Genomic DNA, 21876 nt, shown 5'->3' on the forward strand with positions numbered 1-21876 from the left:
TCTTGCGTGCACGACAGTGTGAAGTTCACGTTCACGCGGTGCCACCCGCTCGGCGGAAGTTACGACTGGCTGGGCACGATTCTCGGACACTCTTCTCATTCTTTTTCTTTTTATTACATTTTTTTCTTTTTTTTCCTTCATCCCACCCCTCATGAAAGAAGGCACGGCATAGAACACTGAGAGAGAGTAGTCGATCGTTATGCAGGAGCCAACGCTTATCAGCACAATTGTTACCTTAATCGGAGCATCTCTTACGGTTTAACGCAAGAATAAATTATCTGGCGAAAGGAGGAGATCTTTCACTTGGTCCAGTTTCTATTGCGTTCCAAACGGAAGATCGAGAATTATATCGAATTGAAAAGAGTACTGTTGGATCGAGTAACGTAATAACTAGAAGACATTGTTAAATCAACTACCTTAATGGCTTACTAGTTCTCGAATATCAACATAAATGGAATACATATATATATATATATGTATATACAATATAATACATATATATATACCCATCTAGATAAATGTTCGATCGATTTTTCTGGTTTTTTTAAGAAGGGATAAAAAATATTAGTCGTAGGAAAGTGGAACGGATCATTTGAGATATCGATACTAAACTAATTCTACTTTTATCTTCCTTCCTTTATTTCTTTCTTGATTTTAAAGGATAAGATTACATACTGAAGGTAAGGATACGAGATAAGATAAAATCTATTTGCGTGAAATTTTCATTAAACGTTAATACTCTTCTTGTGTTTTATAGACTAGCAATTACTTATACATTGACATAATGAGTCAATTCAAAATCATGTAAGATAGATAAACGATATATGCGTAAATTGAAAACAGAAATTTACCTAATTTACAGTGATTAAATAAATAAAATTTAAAATTATTTACTAAAACTATATACACACATTATCGAATTTTTCGAAATAAGTAAAAAAATAAAATAAAAAATCAGAAAAGAAATGAAGAAGAAGATAAAGAAAGAAAAAAGTCGACGAGGGTTCGAGACTTACGGGACTTTCACCGGTCCCGTGTCTAGCTGGTTCTAACTGGCATATACAACAACACCGAACGAAAGTACCGAGTTTCTTCTCTGACTGGTATCACCACACCAGGACACACCGTGTTCGTGGCACGTAATTGCACCTTCGTTTTCCAGCTGTTCGCTGGCGCTTCGTGAAAGCTTCGCGAACAAACACAAATAAACATATACATACACGCATACACACATATAATTACTTATACGTGAGAATATATTTACCATGATATATCAGAACACCCATCACCCTACACACCTTCCTACATTTTCAGTGCCTTTTATTTATTTTTTTTTCGATATTCTTTTCCTTTTTAAACGATATATTTTTATCGAGTACCTCTTCACCAAAGAGGATTCCAAATTCTCTGATCGAACCGGCATCGAGAACGTGATCCGTTACTTTCTCCAACGAGGAACGTGCCTCCTTCACTTTCGCCCAAATCGTCGTGTCTCTTTGTCTGTCGTTTATTGTCTTTTTCCCGAAATGAAACTAACGAAAATTCAAGATATTCTCCTCAAACAGACTTTCTCGTCGAATCGTATAAATACAAATCTTTAATCGTTCTAGTTTTTCTCTCTTCATTGCTTCTTTTTTTCGTTTGTTTATATTCTTTTTTCCTTTTTTTCTTTTCTTTATCCCTCCATGAGAATAATATCTTTTCCATCGGAATAAATAATCGCGTTTGTGAATTTTTCACACTCGTGAGAATCTTTCTTATTCAAAAAAAAAAATATAAAATTCTTATCTACGTTTCGTTTTTTTTTCTTTCGAAGAGAAAAAAGAAATACGGAATTAAAATAACGGTACATTTTTTCTTTTTTTTTATTAAACGTTTCGAAAATTTTTTCTCAGCATCATCGACGACGACGAAATCATTTCGAATTCTTTTCCCATCACCGTAAGGGCCATTTTCTTGGCCCGTGAAAAGAACCGGTTGGAAGAAATCACAGTGTTCTGTTATTATCTTATTTCTCGTGGCCTTGAAAGAGTACGCTTCTTCTCGGTACGGTCTAATTCGTTGATACCCACCTTCGTGACGAATACTTTCCATTGTGTAACGAATTCTTTTAGCACGGCATTCGATAGTTTGTCTTTTTACCGTCATTAGGTACTTACTCGTTAGCAAAAATTAATTGTTAATCAAAAAAAAAAAAAAAGAAAAGAAATAAAGAGCGATATTTAATAACGATCGCGTCGCATTAAAAAAGAAATTATCAATAAACAACAACGTCATCCTTTCGCCTTCGTTGAGTCAGAAAAAATGATGAAAAGAGAGAGCACATATCAAAAAAAAGAAAAAGAAAACACTTTGCCCGAATATTTATAGCTTTCACTTATCTACGAATACTTATGAATTAGGCAATTAAATTTCATTGAGTTTTTAAATTATATTAATCGATTGATAAACACAACGTGTACTCAAGTGTATCCACGATAAAAAATCTGATATATTAATAAATTATGCGCAACGAATAAGTATAATTAATGTGAAACACTAATTGTAAATTTATCAGACCTAGCACATAATTAAAATAAATATATAAATATAAAATGGATACGTATCGCATAGTAGTACACAGACACATGGATGATTAACACTTTAACGCGAACTAAAATGTTTATTATACAATTTCATTCCATATAACTACTCATCGAAACGAAAGAAGAATTTATAAAAAATAAAAGAAAAAATAATAATAATAATAATAATTTGAAAGTACGTAAGTAATATGTATTATTGATTCGCAATCGGAAAATTCGAATTGTTTTCTACTTCCTCGACACGTTTCTCTATTAAAACCCTTGAAATTCTGTTACGTAAAGTAGGAGTGCCGTTTAAGCAATCCGTGTACATAAAACGTTCATCGAAACACGCACATCTTTAATGTGGTACCATCGTAAGAGCTTCGGATTCGGAGAATACCGGAAATACTTTCACTAACTACGAGACTAGAACCTTAACAAATGACGAATGTTTTTTACGAAATAAAACGTCTTCGTTTGATTTCGTATTATACTTTCTTTCATTTGAATATAAATCTGATTATTAGAAATTTATAATAAAATAAAAAAGGAAAAATATTTGCTTAAAACCAAATTTTATTTTTTTTTTTTTGATCAATCATCTCGTCATATTGAAAATATCATTTTAAAATGAACAATTAAAAAATTAATCAATAGTTCTAACCAATTAAAGAAGCCATTAGAAATCCTTAAGATTGATTTATGAAATTCAATAAAAAACCGTATCTGTTCCAGCATTAAAATCACCGAAATGGAGATATTCCGGATTCTTTTGGAAGGCGTTCAATCGTCGTAAAGCTTTCTTTTTAATACTTAAAAACGTTACTAAACGATCTCACTTTCACCCTAGATGTTTTTTATAGAGATTTCATTCCCTGACAAAAAGAAAACAAAAACAAATCTGAATAATAAACATGGAACGTAACTTTTTTCTTCTTTTTCTTCTTCTTCTTCTTCTTCTTCTTCTTCTTCTTCTTCTTCTTCTTCTTCTTCTTCTTCTTCTTCTTATTCAAATGCTCGAATTAAATTGAAAATTTCTTTGCATATCATTAAATGTTTCTACTGTTATTGCGATAATTTTGCGTTAGATAAATAGAAATAAATAAAAATAAAGAATAAAAAGGAAAGAAAAAAAATAAAAACAATTAAAGACTCGAGAAAGCGAGGAGGACTCACCGAGTCACAAGATCGAAGTCGATCCCCCGTACAGCCTACGCGAACCTGACCTTTTCTGGATTTCTCCTGGTCTCTTTCGAGTAAAGAGAGAGAAAGAGAGAGAGAGAGCAGCTCTCGTGAGAGTCGATGAAGTAGTAGTAGTAGTAGTAGTAGTAGTAGTAGTAGTAATAGTAGTAGCCGAACAACGTTCTTCCCAATGTACCAAGAGAAATAAATTTTTCTTTCGAACGATAATTATAATCCTTCCTCTTGTGTGTTTTCTTCTTATATGTATATATATTTCGTCGTTTTCTTTTTTCTTTTTCACCGACACTTCAACACCTTCCTCTATTTTTCTAACCCGAATGGACACTATCCATAAGTTACACACATAAGTGACACGATCTTGATCATGATCGAGTCACGTTTTTTCTCTTTTAATAATCGAAATATAATTGAATTTGATATCACTGAATTTGAATCGTACGAATACTATTTGAATTTTATCGGTGAAACAAAACATATGAGAGATAAATAAAAGAATAAAAAGAAGAAGAAGAAAAAGAAGAAAAGAAAAAAAAACAAGGAAATCACTAGTAGCACACTTTGTTGACCCTTCGACGCACCATCACGTACAAAATCACGTATAACCAACGATTATCAGAAGATTGGATATGGGGGAAGACAATAACAATGAAAAAAAAAATTATTAAAAAATTTATAGAAACCCTCGATCTTTAATGACTTCTTCTTTTTCCTTCCACGAATTTGATCTTAGTTCTTCTCGTCATCCTTACGATGAATTTTTCTTCTTCTTCTTCTTCTTCTTCTTCTTTTTCTTCTTATTCTTCTTCTTCTTATTCCAATGTGAATAATAAGAAAAATGTTTGTAAAAAATAAAAATTAAAAGGGTTATAGAATAAACCGTTTCTTTGTTAACAAAAAAAAAATTTGTCGAAGGAATAAGAAGCGGCAGAGTGGTCCGCACTTGGTCGAGGGCTCACACCATCTCTCTATCCACTCACGACTGGATAATTCCAGGACTGAAGGCTTATACTCTCGACGATGCTCGTAGTTGCTCCTCGTTGCCCACCGTTCCGTTCATCCGTCCCTCTACTCAACTCGTGTCTCGGCACTCACTTTCTCCAACCGTGTAGTTTCATTTCGGTAAGCTCACGATAAAACTCTCTCGCATGTCTCCCACCATGAATCAACAACAGTTGTAAGAGGTACCAGTAAACAAGTAACATCAGGACTCCTGCACGTTCATCCTCTCGTCTCTCTCTCTCTCTCTCTCTCTCTCTCTTTCTCTCTTTTTCTTCTCTGTTTTGATCTGAGCCTCGACAAAAATTGTCTCTTCGTTTTAAAGTCCATTAAGGTGTTCCACTCCACCCACCCCCTTTTTTCCTCTTCTTATAAATCATATCCAGGATCTGATTTATAATCAAATTAAATTATTATACTCTCGTTCAAGGAACTACTGCATCCGGTTTGATCTCATAAATGGTAAAATAAAAACGAAAAAAACGAATAGGATAGAAAGACGAATCACTTTAATGGAATGCATTTACGTTACGGATACTAGGCCTATATATCCAGAGTCCTAAGATCATGTGACATAACGTGGATTCTTAACAATCTACAAATAAAGGTGATCTCCTATAATAGACACTAAGCGTGATTATTTATATTTTTTGTTACGTAGACGATTTTCATATGTACATAGACACGTACAATATTTCATTGCCTTTTACTTATTTTCTAATTCTTGGTAGATATATAGAAAGGAGTATTTATTGAATTTTCAACTACGTGGAATTTGTGGTTTACGTTGGTAAATTATACGATAATAAATGAGCAAATTGTGACGAAGTAGGTTAATCATGAAAATTTCTATATGAGTTTCATTTTCTTATTAATAAATTATTATTCATTATAAATTATTCCTATACCCTGTGTTCCTCCGACTCGTACATATCAATTATTTTTAATGTTCTTTATTAAAACAAAAACATCAGTCGTCAAGAAATCGATGTTACGAATTCGAATTTCTGCCTAGTTAACTCGATTACGGAACATGGAACGCTTTTAACTCTCATAACTCTCATCTCAATTTCTTAACAATGAATTATCTTCAAGCTTATCTCAAACTTTATCTCAAAAACTTTACATTTAAGGAAGTCACACAATATATTTGCTTGAAATTCCTACAAGATAGTTTCATTCCAAAGAATGCTAGAATTAAACGATCTAGCGAATGTTTTATTGAAAAAAATAAAAAGAAAAAAAAATACGTAAACGTGGGACGTACTTGATATATCCGGATGTGCACGTATAATATTTTTTCTATGATATGTGGAATGTTATACGAAATCCTAGGAACGCGTAAACATAACAAACTCTTGAGAATTTCTAACAACAAAAAGGAAAGAAAGGAAAAAAACAATTATCGGTTGAATTTAGATGAATATAAAAAAAAAATAAAAAATTAAAAATCGTAAACATTAATATTATTTTTAAGTTAATTAAAAGTCGAACAAAACGATATCAATACTCGAACAATGAATACTAAATATTTTTAATAATTTTGTTGCACAACAATTAAACGTAAGTCAATACGAAATTGTCGGAAACTTTCGCTTGTAATTTATGAAATTGTAATATCTATTGTTCCGTAATTAACCAATTTCTTTTTTTTTCTTTTTTCTATTGTTAATTCGACTAATTTGCTTTTGGACAATTATAGAACGACATAAGACTATTAGTTACGAGGAACGTTTGTAGCAGAGCAAAGATCCGACCGTATACACCCCCGTCCGCGACCATTGTCCGTTCGAAAAGGAGCATGAAAAGAATGAGAATGAGAGAAATTTTGTCGAGAACTCTTTCGAAAAGTTACGACTACCTACCTAACAGCTCATGTATATACGCTATTTATCAAGTTCTTTGTCGACATCGACTCTCGACACTTTTCAATCGATTTGATATGCCACGGTATTACGTGCGATTCAATTCGCGACACGTTTGTTTCTTTGATTTTTTTTGGCACATTTTTACTCATCTGCAATTCTTGCAATTTCATTGTCAACAAGTATTGTTCAGGATTCAAAGAGTGAATTTTCTTCAAATTCGACATTTTGTATTATATCTTTTGATAATCAAGCAACGTAAGAACAAGCATAATTAATTCCTTACAATTATTTGGGTCACTTTTTCTTTCGACTTTATGACACTCGGAGATTTAACGAAGAGATTACACCATTCCAATTATTATTTTAAAGGTTCCACAAAATGGTGAAAGTTCAACGAGAAGGACCCTCGAACAAAAAGACACGAGGATGTAACACAATTTTGCTTGATGGAAGTGTCAGTGAAATCAGATGGTATCTCAATATTTGTTTTACATTATCCACGGACTAGGAATCTTTAAGTTTCGATTTCGCAACATTAAGAATGACGAACCAACGAACTAACGAAGTTGATTCTTTTCTTTTTCTTCTTTAAATTAATTTAAATTGTATTTAAATCGAATAAAGCTAATTAATAATATTCTTTGCAAATATCTCTCCAGTGTGTGTATGTGTATGTGTGTGTCGAATTAACACATAAATTACCTACAGTGTATCGTATTGTTTATAAATTCTCAAGATTTCTAATTTCATTAAAACGACGTCGATTAGAATATATTTATTAAATTTATAAAATATATTTATTATTATTATTATTATTATTATTATTATTATTATTATTATTATTATTATTATTATTATTATTATTATTATTATAATTCGTGTTTAATTGAATTAATATATTCATTAAAATTATTTAGCAAAATTATATCATCTAAATCAGGAAAAAAAGTTTCTTCGCAGTTTCCTGATAAATTTAAAATCGCATAATTACGGTAATACTAATCATATCTGACAAAATTTGAAAAGGCGTTTGAAAGTTAAAGAATCATAGAACATTTTGACGTTTGTTTGTTCGATCAAAAGTTATTGACAAAACACGAAAAAGAAATCCTATACGTTTTGAAGTTTTATTACAAAAAAAAAAGATCAACAAATTATTTTATTGATAAAGAATTAAATATCGATTGACAAAACAATTTAAAACCATTTGGAAAAAATCTCTGCTATACAAAATATGAGAAAAAAAGACAAAAAAAAATAAATTGTTTCAAAGTTTGCATTTAAAATACGAAGAATAAAATTGTACTCAATCCAATATATTAAATATAACTCGGATATCTGTAAGCATATTAACATTTCGATTGGTTTAGTTATTTCTAAATAAAAAGAATTAACAAACAGATTTATTAAAGTATATACACAATTGACTTGGGTGGATCATTGCAAAACGAACAAACGAAAAGAAAAAAAAACATGCGTTCTCTCGTGTGTTGCGCGATGATGTTACGCCGATGGAATTGACGAAGAAAGTAAGAGCGTTTTTCGAAGAGGAAGTCGTGGTGGATTTAGAGAGAGAGAGAGAGAAAGAGAGAGAGAGGTGACGTTTTATATGGGACGGGCGAAAGCGTGTCTAGATAAAATTATATATTTGAAACATAGACGATGAAGGATTACTCGCGACTACGACAACGATACTTTCCTTGTCTCTTGTCTCATCATCATCTTCTCCCTTTTTCTCTCTCTCTCTCTATCTTTTTTTCTTCTGTCAAAATATTATCATTTTATTATATTCCTTTTAATAATATATTCAATTAGATACTTCCAAATCAATAAAAATCTATCATCCTTTGTATTCTTGCAAATAAATTAAACGATTAGTCATTATAGTCACGGATATTGAAAATATGTGTTAATTCTATTCCATAAGAATGAAAACGAAAGTGAACGACGTTGTTAAATATATACATAATGAATGACTCTCTCCCTCTCTCTTCCTCTCTTTTTCTCTCTCTTTCTCTTTTTCTTTCTATAACAAAATAATATGGATGATGATCATAGATCAAAAGTGAAAGAGAATTGTATATTATATATATATAATGTGGTTAAAAATTGAAATAATAATTTCTCTAATGTGCACTAATAACTATGTATTTATTTTTGTTGAGAAGAGACAGAGTGATAGCGTTTAGAGGAATGCCGTTCAGTTGCAAGGTGCATCCAGCAAAAAAAAACTGGGTCGAAACGGAGAGCAAGATCATCGACGTTCCTTTTATTTATATAGACGCCTCTCTATAGGTCGGCAGGCAGGTATTCGAGTGTTAGAGCTAAACTTTCTCCGTGAACTCGAAAGTCCAATGTCTCTGCGATATATATAAATGTGTAAGTATATACATAAATACGTATGCAAAACGTTATGTAGACATCTTTCACGATTAAGCGATCGAATTCTAAAAATAAACAAGAAGAAAAAAATAAAACAAAAAATAATAAAATAAAAGAATATTAAAAATGAAAGAAATAAAGCGGGAATCGCTTTCGAATGGTAAATCTTTTGTACGTTCATTTATTGTGCGTATTATTGTTACACTTTTTTTATAGAATTCTTTTTCATTATTCGAATATCCATTATTATTATTATTATTATTATTATTATTATTATTATTATTATTATTATTATTATTATTGTTTCTCTTTTAGTTATGGTTAATTAATTAAAGTTGTTAACGAACGATTGTAACGAGTGAATATTTGTTTTACCCATTGTACATTCTTTCGCGTATCAACCATTTGTTTGATTACAAAATAAAACTCTAACTGCATAATATTTGATTGTTTTCAAACGCAGAAGGATGTTTTAATATAGATCGAACTTGTTAAACAACTAATGACGCAAACGACGTATAAAAGGTGATAATATAACAAAACGCACGAACACGAATTTGTAAATTAATGATAATACATTATGCAAGTCTTCGTAATGATAGAAATAGACTGGCAACAGGATAAAATCTAATTTCTACGATAATTTGGATAATTTTCTATTATAATTTCTGAATCGCTTGTTGCTGATAACAAAAATTCATTTTAGATTTGAATTTAAAATCATTTGGATATCAATAGTCATATTATTTATACATACATTTATATAAGCTATTTTTTATAATAGTCCACATTTTGTCATTCCAAAATATTTAAGGATTTGCCTTTAGAATTGATTTAAAAATATTTGTACATGTTGATAAATTCAGGTAATGTTTTTTTATAAATATTAACAGTATGTATCAATTTTATTATCCAATAACAAATTAATAAAACAAGGTTTATTTCAGCTGTTAATGAACTTATACATCTTTAAAAGAAACTCAATTGATCCTTTTTCTTTTTTTATTTTACAAATAATACATTTTTTTTATCATTCATCATTCTTAACTTTTATTTGCTCGATACAAACCTCGAATATCCTACGTTATAATTTCTGTTAAAGTACTGTAAACAAATAACCCATTTTATATCTTATTCTTCGCTCACTAAAGAACCAAATAACAATTGAAATTGCATTTAGATTAATAATTGAGCCGTTCGGTGCACATATCGATTAACTCCACTTTTTGAAAAATCTTAAATTTAAGTGTCAAAGCACTTGGTATAGTCATAACTTTTTATATTTATAATAACTTTCCTGAATAATAAAGATTAACACCATTAAACGGTAAAATTTTTTTGGCCATTGAAAGGAATTTAAGAAACAGTATACATTATTTCATCGCATTTTTCAACTTTTTGTTTTATGGAGTTAATCGATGTGTGCACTGAACGGCCTAATTATCGAGTTTACTTTGGTAACAGAGTTGATACTAGATTCAAAATGGCAAATTTTACCATGAGTAGGTATATTTTCATTTTCTGTTATTTGTACTTTTTAATTAAAATTGGATTAATTAAACCATGGGGTATTTTGTTCCAGATCAGTTAACAAAAAAAATTGGAAAAAAAGAACAATTTTTGGAATCATTAAGAGCATATTTGCAATTAGAATTAAACAAAAAAATAAATAAAAAACAAAAAAAAAGAAAACCAACCTCGAAAAAGATGAAGAAACAAAATAATGCGATGAATTGAAATGGAAAAGTTTTATATGTGGAAGAGTATCGTGTATGAAAGTTTCCGCGTTTGTATGATGATTACCATCCGTATGTTCATGGTGACATCACGAAAAGAGTGAAATCTAATCTGTGACCTCGCGTGTTGTCCGTATGTGTACTAACGTCATCCGATATAATAATCGTCAAAAGATCGAAGAATCGTCGGAAGACGTCGACTCCGATTCAACATTGTTGATTTCATGTTTTTAATTTTTTTAATTGTTTTTTTCTCGTAAATATTATTTAACGATCGTAGAAGAAATATCTAAATAAATTTGATAGGAATAAAAAAACCGATTACTTATCCGAAGTGTTTTTATTAAAACGATTTATATATTGAATTTTTAATAAACAATTTTATGTAAAACAAATAGGTCTTCAAGTGGTTATATATAGATTTTTCAGGTCATTAGAACAATTTTTTATTTCAAATGAACATTTTCCATCTCAAAATGACATTTTTTTCATTTCAAAATAACAATTAAAAAAAACAGTTAGAAATAAAATAATGAATGATAATTTAAAAAACTAATTCACATAATGTGCTATGTTAATTTTTAAAATTTATGTGCAATCAAATTTAAAACAGTATTTATGGAATTATATTCTGAAAATTATATCAACCTATATTAAATTAAATTAAATAAAGTGGAATACAAAGATTCGTTAAAAGAAAAAACAAAACATATCAAAAGGAAAGAACGGTATTGCATATAGACGCCTTTTATTATTACTTTTATCTAATTTTCTACCAACATAAATACATATTCATGTATATTATATTTTTTATTCGTAAAATTTAATCTTGATATCCGTAAATATTCTTTTTGTAAAGATGATGGTACTTTTCACCTTACAAAATATAATGCGTGGATAAAAATCAAAGAACAGTATGTATATACCTATACTTTTATACGTAATAATGTATATAGTGTATACAACGTAGATGTACTTGTTCCATTTATATATATGTATATATTTTATATTGTAGGTTTCATTAAATTAATTGAAAAATACTTTTTCTTTTTTAATGATAACTGAAAAACACTTTTTTTAGAATTTAGAATTTATTAGGGTGACTAGGTGTTTATTAGAACGATTAGCATCCCCCAATTCCTTTATTTTATCTTTATCTCTTTCAATTAAACGAATAAACGTAGTATGATACATCTTACAAATCAAAATTACCATAACGATATTAGGAAAATTAATTTTAACATTATTAACATTATTTTTGGAAAATAATTATGTTCTCTCAATCGCTCTTATAGAATAATAAAAAAAGAAGCAAACCATGACGAAAATACAGACTTTGATTTTCCATTTCTAATAGGATGGCAAAAGAAAAAAAGAGATAAAACTATTTAGCGAATCAAAACACAAGAAGGTTCTAAAATTACTTTTGAAGTACCAGTTCGCTATAATGTCAAATAATCTTGAAAATTAGGGTAACGTTAGATATACAAGTAAACTCAATTAACTAAATTATATTTCGAAAAGAAATTGAATGCATTACACCTTATGTATTTGTTGCTTCCATCCAGTCAGACGATTCTACTATGTTCAGAAAAGATTTGACTTTCTCGAGAGAGCACAGGCGTCAGCCAACAAACTGCTCCTCTTACTTTCTCTCACTTCGATACTTCAAAAGTAGGTCCCAAATAGGATTAAAGAGTTTTCATCAAATAATTTTGAGGAAAACAATTGATTCCTGCTAATCTCTTTTAAACAATTAGACAACTTTTCTAACAAATTTTCTTTTAATGCAAAAACTCGATGATTCTTAAAAAGAATGAAAATGTCCTTTAGAATAAATTTTTGACATTTTGCGAAAAAAAATTTCATTAACAAACTTTCTAATTAATATCTAATTAAGACTTTTTCTCAGAGGTCCAATTATCATTTTCCCAAGAAATCATTGTCCTACGAGAACGTCGTTTTCTTTAAACTGACATGAGACAAATTATATGCATCTACTCATCCATTGTATTTTCTCATTTTAATTAAAAAGACAAATAATTTAAAGAAAATGATGAGAATAGATTCGAGAACGTAAAGTAATGTAAAGTAAAGTAAAAAAAAGAAATAAAGAAAAAGAGAAGGAAGGAAGTCGTTATTAATGGTCAAAAAGAAATCTTATATATATATATATATATTTTTTTTTTTTCTTTTATCGAAGTTATTTCATGTTTCTCACAAGTTATGTACATATGTATATATATACACATATACACATATACATAAAATACATTCTATTAAGAATAACATTCTACTTATCTAAAAATGAAAAAGGTAAAACATCGAGCACGACTATAGTGTTCGAGTGGTTAAATCGCATAGATGAGAGACAAACAATGAACACTATCATTCTCTTTCTTTCGATGTTTATCCAATGAATTACCTTTATAAGAAATGTAATTTACATAATGGGAGGATCCATTAATTGAATATTTTTTTATTAAAAATTAAAAGAGAAAAAGAGAGAGAGAAATATAAATAAATGGAAATGAGATCATTTTTGTTCGAGTAAAAAAAAGAAACGAATTATCTTAGATAAGATAATTGAACGCTTATTGAAAAGGAATAACAGCTGCTGCTGCCGCTGCTGCTGCTGCTGCAGCAGCTTCCACCAAGTCATCTTGTCGTTCATCTTCCTCTCGCGAATCATCTCGTTGATTTTTCCTCGCTTCTGCTACACGACGTGCTTCGTCAACGTATTCGAGAACAGCATCCAAACGTTCCAATGGATATTCCGAATGATAAATAACACGTTGTTGATCTTCGAGAGATCTTTTACCATATCTACTTCCAAGGAAAAACATGTTGTTTCTGGGTACGATTTTCATCGGTCTGGATGTGTCCTCTGAAATCTTTGATTCGCTTCTTCCGTATCTTCCATTTGTATGATAAATCGCTGAACGCTCATATCGTACTATTTATCAACAACAAAAAATTATAAAATCATAATGTTAATTTTTGAATCTTTATCATCAAATTTATACATGTGTATTATAGTATTCATAAGAAAAATTAGATCATAAACAAACAACTCCGATTGAAACTCGAAACACCTGAGTCTTCCGTTATATCGTTTTTAAACGACTGTTCTCTAACTTTTGAGTTATCCAGAACCCTTCAATCAACTTCCTCATGAAGGCCTACTTTGTTTGAAATTGTTTGTGTGTGAAATAAAGAGGATATCGAATGGTCACTCGTTTGCATTTACAATTAAGGAGATAAATAGATAAAAAGATTCAAGGTGGTGATGTTTACTACAAAGAAAGACAATTAATAGGTTTTTTTATTTTACTATAGATCCAACTATTTTTAAAATACTTATCAATCATTTATGTCGTTACGAAACATAACAGAGAAGAATAACCAAGAACGGATTAATAAATCTCATTAATTTTCTATCCCATATTTAACTTTATTAATTATTTTTTACCGAAAGACGCACATTTCAAACGATACTTTTCGATTATCTGCCTTCTATAGTCTTCCATCTCAAATATTTATTCTATCATTCAATTAAAAAAACATTATTTCTTATAAATTTATACATTTTGTTCGCAAAAAATATATTCCATTGCTATTCATATAATAGAAGATCAAAATTTAGATAACAAAAATGACATTAGTATCGATCAATTATCAAACTTATCAAATTAATGTTCCACCGTTTGATCGACATTTTTATTCAAGAAAAGAAAAAAAAATGAGAAGGAAGAGAATGAATTGATCAATGAAAGAAAATCGGACAATGATTGGGAAAAAGATATATTGTGGTTTAAATAAAGATCGAAAAGAATGATCTCGAAAGCTCACCTGGCACGTCCGCACGTGAAACATCACGTTTGTCGTAACGAGTTTGAAGATAAAAATGTTGGCCATCGGTGGCCTGCACGAGGCACCAAACGGTGCACCCAATCCATAGGCACGTTATCAATTGAATGCTACCAAAAGTTGGCACCATAGATGATCTTATCCCACGACAGAGCATTCTCGCACCTAAGAGTTAAAAATAAAGAAAAGATGCAATTCACACAATCCAATCGTAATTCTATGGTAATACTAATTTAATTTAATTTTCACTCATTTCGAATCGTTTATTGATCAATTTATTTTCAAAATAACTGATAGAAAAAAAAAGGAAAAAATAAAAAAGGGTGTCAAAAAGAAAAAAGAAGAAAACAAGAAAAGCTAACGTAAAGTAAAGTAACGTAAAAGTTATCTCAACCCGATTGAATTGTGTGACATTTCTTTCGTATTCTGATTTTTTTTCTCTTTTAATTAAAATTCGAGTAAGTAACCGTCAAATTTCAAACAATCGGAAACCCCACGATGAAGTTATTTATTCAAAGAATAAAAGAACAAAAATATGACGTTTGTTTTATAACCGTTTCTCAATGAATTATGTAACACCGCTCTTTTCACTAACGCTTTCCCAACCGTGGGTCTAAAAGTTCACCAAAATGAAATTGGCAGTATTCTTTCGTAAATAACTTGTTTCTCGTGTCACTTTTTAATTAATTTCTTATTATTTTATACGATAAAAAATCTATCCCAAAAGATTGCTAATAATATTGTCAAAAAGAGAGTACAAAGTTATTTTTCCATTACACGAGATTTTTTTTACGAACAAAAGAGAGATTAATAATTAATATCAAAAGATCAAAAATATGCGAATAAAATAAAAAAAAAAAAGAATTTTAATCCCCACGGTTACACGCCTCTCTCTCTCTCTCTTTCTTTCTCTCTCTCTCCTTTTCTCTCTTTCTTTGCTTTTTTTTTGTATCGTCCTTTCAACCACATCGATTGATAAACGCTATTCCTTCCTTCGTTAAAGCGAAAATTAAAAGATAACTTTCGGTCATCGTCCGAATGAATATGAATGAAAGCATAGAAAAAAAAAGAGAAAAAAGAATAATAAAATAATAAAAAAAAAAGAAAACAGTTGGTGGAACGCGAGCACCGATTAAAAAAAAACTCTTTCACCTTCCTTGAATCCCTCCACTCCCTCTCTCACTCTCTCTCTTTCCCAATCTCTTTCTATTTCGCGGTTGGGGGATGAAACGCGTACGCAGGATAGCGAAATGCAGGTGAAGCAACACGTAGAAGCAACTGTGGTGTCCCATGAACGACGAAACGCTTTATATAGTCTCACCCAACCACCCACGAGAGAATCCACAGATACCCTTTCTGTTCCACCAATCCGGCTCGAGCTTGGCACCCTCTTCGTAAACCATTGACATATCTACCATTTTTTTCCCTCTCCCTTTTCCTTTCCTGTTTCTCTCTCTCTCTTTTTCTCTCTCTCTCTCTCTCTCTCTCTCTTTCACTTTTTATCTCTCTTTTTTATCCAATACTTTAAACAAAACGATCACCCTCATCCACTCGCTTGAAAAACTCACGCGCTTCAAGGCACTCTCGCGATGATTTTCTCTTATTCATCGAAAATAAATTTGATACGCGCTTCGCTCACCTTCTTTTTTTAGTGAATACCTTCTTGTAAATCAAACCGGTAATTTGTTCGGAATTTTTTTTCTTCGTATCACGATATCTCGCCATATGACCGCTGACGTATTTTTCCTCGTAAATTTGTGTAATCGATTCTTACTGTGATAATATCTTTGATCTTTTTTTTCATTTTTTTAATATATTCTTTTTATTACAAAACATGCTGGTGCGTACGTATATATATATATATATATATATATATATATATATGTGTGTGTGTGTGTGTGTGTGTGTGTGTGTGTGTGTGTGTGTGTGTGTGTGTTATGTGTTTGTACGTATTAAGTGGTAGACTAACGCGATACGTTGATCGAATTTTTCGATGGCACTTCACGAATATATATTTTGTTTTATATTCGTGATTTTGAAGAATAGGTTTTTCTTTTTTTTAATATTCAATAGAATGAAATTAGAAAGAAAAAAGAATATAACAAATTTTGGAAAGAAATACTTCGAAAAAAGAGGTCCTAACGATTAATATTACCAAATTCGAATAGTACGAACAATCGTTTATGGAGATAAGCTATGTCACTCTATCGCTATTTACATAATCGATTGATTTATTAGAAAACCTAATGAGAATTTGAACGATTACGAGGAAAAATCATTGTCGCGACACAATCTGTATGATTCGTCCTCGTTAATTTGATTTCATTTAATGCTCGATTACGAACACGCAACACGTATTCTCAATGAGAGACAATTATTGTAAAAGTCTTCAATTTTCATTCATATTATTTTTCTTTTCATTATTTATACCTCTATTACAATTATTATAATATACGATACTGAAAACAAGAGTGATTTATGTCACATATTTTTAGTACGTATAATATATATATACAGTAGCCCTCGACTTTCGCATATAATTGGTTCCTGAAAGTTTGTGAGAATGTTGAATGTTCGAAAGTACAGGGATGTAAAAAATATGCACCAAAAATTGTGTTTTAAAGTATTTATCTAAATTAGCAAAACACAAAACACGTTGACGCACGCCCTAATGCAAGACTGAAACTGTTTTATTCTCTTTATCCGAACAACATTGTCATCTGATGGCTAGTCTGATGTCCCCTCTCAGGGAACATCCGATCGCAGAGGATTAAACTGTTGAATCTTTAAAAATATTCGAAATAGCGAATTGTGCAAAAGTTGAGGGCCGCCTGTACGTATATTACGGTGGGTAAAAAAAATCAATTATATTTTTTTTACAAGTGCCACAAAAAAATGGATTGCTAGACACCTTAAAAAAATTTTTACCAAATATGAGCTCTTAATTTTAATAGAAAGATCCTCCGCATCGCAGTTTTTTATTTTTTTCTCAGTCCAATAGAATAAAATTCATACCTCATCATTAATTGATTGTACAGAAAAATGTTCTGGAAGAATTTTATAAGAAATTGAATGCTCTACAAAAAAGGTATCTTATATTTTTTTCGCAAACCTCACCATTTGAATGATATTGAAGATTTAAGTTTGATTATTTTAAGACAAATTTCATTTTTGTTTATGAATTTTATAACTCATACATAACTACTACACACACTATATCACTGATACACAACTAACATCGTTTAAATAATGATTTATTTAATTATAGCAGAACACAATCGAAGCTTTGTTGTGTCCAAGTTCTGGGGAGTGAGTGTTTTAACAATTATTATAACCGTTATATAAATCCAAATCTTTTGCAGAATAAAATATCGATTGTTTGCACAGACTATAAACGCACATTCTTTCATGAACAAATTAATTACATGAACGAATGCTTCGGGAAAAAATAACTTTAATCTTATTCTGTATTTATTTGATCAAATTTTTTTCAGGATTTAAATGTAATCGATGATCATGATCAATAAAAAACAAATAAAAGAAAGATGGAAAATCTTCGATATAAAATAATTTCGATGTCTAGAAATGATTTTTCTTGTTTTCGTGGATCGGCAATAAACAGCTCACGTAAAAGATTACGTTTTCTCTCTCTAAAGAATACGTAGGATATATTTTATAAATTGCACGATTTTTAACGACACCTAACAGAAAAAAAGGAATACGCTAATAATAAAAATGCAATACCTTTTTTTCTCTTCTACGTCGCCGTCTTCCTTAATTTTCTTAGTTGGCCAACGAGTGTTCACCCTTTTTTAATCTTTCTGCCATCTCCAGGGTGCGATCAGTGTGAGAAACAGGAACGAGAAACTAAGAAAGCAAGTAGAACGTAATACTTAAAGCTTGCAACAGACAACTGTGGATCATAAAAGGTTTTTATCTGGATAATAATAAAAAGGAAGAAACTGAGAAGAAGTAGGAGAAGGTGTTAATCCTTCAAGATTCTCTGTACTCTTTATTTTATTTTATTTTTTGTATTTATTTCTTTCTTTTTTTCAAATCCATAAGAGATTTTATTTCTAAAAGTGTCAGAACAAATTTCTTTGTAATCCTTTTCCATTCGACACCTTTTAATACACATTTTTTCTTTTTTCTCTTCATGCTTTTTAAATACAATACGTATCAAAAGTCACTGTTATCGAGCTTACAAAAATTAATTTTGTTTAACCAAATATATGAACCAAGAAAACATAATACTTTTATAACAGAACTGTAACTGAAGTTTCGTATCTCGATATAAAAAACAAATTATTTCAATTCTACAAATATACTTTATTGTTTCTAATAATTGGAAGAAAATAATATCTGCAGCGTAAAATGTTTACACGTATTTAGGCTTTTAAAATAAATAAAAGCGTGCATTGAACCTTATTAACGCGTTCAAGATAGGCATCAGTAAACTAAGAAATTCACTTTCCACAGAGAAATTTAGTCTCATCAAGGGTACATTATGTATCAAGACGAAACAAGTGATTAATAAAAGGATACGAGAAATTGCTTGGAGATTCGTTTGACGAATTAGAGGAAGACGAAAAATTTATGATCATTTTGTGGATACAGATAGGATTACAAATTCGTATATCGTTAATAATTTAATAATTAAATAAAAGAGATAGAATATATAAAATAAACAAAGAAAATAAATAATAAATTTTTTTTCTGTTATTCAAGAGAATCGTGTTTTAAATTAATCAAAATAATAATTGGTTGAATTCGCGTGGCTGAATCGCTGAATTTTTGTTTCCTTTTACTCTTCCTTTTTTTTTGTAATTACAAATAAAACTATATTTAGGAAAACTTAAACGAATATCCAAGAAAATTCGCGAAAATCCTTCTTGACGAATGAAAAAGCCCCCGATTCAAGACACTTTCTTTAATCTCTGAACATCCGAAATGATTACACTGATCACTAGTTCTATTTGCTCGGTCATTAACCAAATCCCATCTTAAATCCTTCTTCGTGCTTTTATCTTCCTAGACTATCGTAAATAGAATCAACGAAGTCAAAATTATTCAATGAGATTTGAAATACGAACAAACACATTTTTCTTCATTTATTTTTTTTTTAAATATATTTAATCATTGCACAAATAAAAAGGAAATACAGATATTGGGCCGAATTCTCGAATAAAAAAAAAAGAAAAATAATTAAAATATTAAGAGATTTGTCTTTTTTTTTTTATTTTTCCAAATGGAAAAATTGAGTCATACGTTCAAACAATCGAAACTTACAATATCGAATGTAGACGATTTACGAATTCGTTGCACGTTCTCGTTTATAATACGACAAACGATCAGCAATCGTTATCTAATAGCTTCATTATTAACTATTGTTCTTGATGCACAACGTTAAAATTACTATCGTGCCGAAAGGGATCATAAATTTCAATAATACACGATATTGCGTTAACGATCAGCTCATAATTTTCTTTTGGACGTTAGGGTATTTATCGTAGATACATTGTTTTCGATAAAAAAAAAAAGCGCCAAAGAAAAGAATTGAATCTAAAATAAAACGGGGAAACACGTATGACTTCTAATAAACCAACCTATCGACATTATCTTTTTTATTGAACTCTTTCTAGTCCAAAAATATCGATCGATGTGAAAAAAAGTGCATGGAGAATGGGTTATCGTTTCACGCGTGATACCAACTTCGAGTAAAGAAAAAAGAGAGAAAGAGAGAGATAATTAGTTTTTTTTTTTGCGTAAAAACATATCTACACAAGTAAAATCATTTATTTAAAGCTTAATACTATTTTGTTACATATCACACAATTAACGGATGATTCTCGAATTAATCAGATAGCTTATTATCAATATTTTTATTCAAAGTCTCATTCAACCGGTCTATCTATTTACGTGTTATATAAAATCTACGTAAATACAATACCAGCAAAAAGTTTCCAATCGCTACGTAAATTCAGATGAAACAGGATATTTCTATATAAAAATGAATATCTTTCAAGTAAACCGAAATAGATTTTGTTTATTTTTTTTTAGCAAAAATTTATGAGTAGTACGTTTTACGTTTTGTATTAAATTTCTTTATCAAGGAATTCAAATTCTATGAATTGAACTTCAATATCGAAAAATCACTTTTATCTTTAACGACAGTTTAACGTATTCCGAACATCCTTGGCAATTAGTTTTTTGAGTATATCTAATTTAATATCTTTGGAAATGTAGAAGTTGCCAAAGATTAATTTCCTAAACAATCTAAAAAGTGATAATACATGAGTGTGCATGTAAATTATAACGAAATTATATATTATTCATATGAGATAAATACATTAATCCAAAGATAAGAGTAAACGGCTAAAATAAAAAAATATATGTATATATATACAAAGAAAACGTTTGAAACAAGCTCCTTTCTCTTTACCTACGAGATAATTAAAGTTAGTAAGTCAAAAGGAAAACGTGGAAAAGCAACAAAGCCCCACAACGACAGCTTATCTAAACTGCTTTATTTCCTTTTCACACAGAACACTAATTAAATTACATTACAAGTTCATGAATATTATAACATTAGACAAAATATCGTTTGAAATTTCTACATTTCTTTTAGTTTTTCAAAGATTTACCTCTCTACATCGTTTTTGTTTTTTCTTTTTTATCTTTTAATTTTTTTTTCCTGACTATTAAATTTTCACTTACCATTAAAAGAGCAATTAAGAGAAAAATAAACAAAAAAAGTAGCTTTTTGGCTCGTACTTCAATTCTTCGAAGTTTGTATTAGAGAAAAAAAAACGCGTTCGAAAGTATGAAAGAAAATTAAGATGAAAATTGGTATTTAGTATTCTCGAGTGCCCGTAGAATTTCTCCGCCTCCTGTGGGAAATAACACTCCCTATGCTTTTTTTTAAATATTCAAAGCAACGTGTGCGACGACATCGTGTAACGATTAGCCCACTCGCTACCATGCTCGTGCCTATCAGCAAAGCTTCTTGTTAGCTCAGCATTAAACTATCCCTATTTCTCCCTCTCTCTCTCTCTCTCTCTCTCTCTCTCTCTCTCTCTTTTACTTTTTAACTTTCAATTTGTTATTATTTTTCCCTTTCTCTTTCTCTTTCCATTTCCTCTTTAAAACTTTGAAAAATTTATATTGATTTACATAGCCTTTTAAGCCTTCCATTTCGTACCTTCTTTTCGATTAGCTTTTTTTTTCAACTCTAAAGATAAAGGAAAGAAGAAG

The 21876-nt window shown here is 30.0% G+C and overlaps 1 protein-coding gene across 1 annotated transcript; it reads right to left on the bottom strand.

Annotated features, from left to right (window-relative positions):
- Window positions 1–10004: 10004 nt before the first annotated feature.
- LOC107068106 (uncharacterized) lies at window positions 10005–15930 on the bottom strand. Its single transcript, XM_015324173.2, has 3 exons — window positions 15775–15930; window positions 14605–14787; window positions 10005–13708 (listed from the first exon to the last, which is right to left on the bottom strand). Exons 2-3 carry the CDS (start codon window positions 14777–14779, stop codon window positions 13347–13349), a joined length of 537 nt encoding a protein of 178 aa, XP_015179659.1. The 5' UTR covers window positions 14780–14787; window positions 15775–15930; the 3' UTR covers window positions 10005–13346.
- Window positions 15931–21876: the final 5946 nt, after the last annotated feature.

Source organism: Polistes dominula, unplaced genomic scaffold, assembly GCF_049000335.1.
Source record: "Polistes dominula isolate Pdom_NZ unplaced genomic scaffold, Pdom_raw_medaka contig_82, whole genome shotgun sequence".
Taxonomy (NCBI): domain Eukaryota; kingdom Metazoa; phylum Arthropoda; class Insecta; order Hymenoptera; family Vespidae; genus Polistes; species Polistes dominula.

What these genes read in the sequence shown, in the direction of transcription:
- LOC107068106 (XM_015324173.2), bottom strand. Translation starts at nt 14,779, where the DNA reads ATGCTCTGTCGTGGGATAAGATCATCTATGGTGCCAACTTTTGGTAGC. An exon ending in TTCACGTGCGGACGTGCCAG is followed by an intron (nt 13,709 to 14,604) that starts GTGAGCTTTCGA and finishes GTTGATAAATAG; the next exon opens with TACGATATGAGCGTTCAGCG.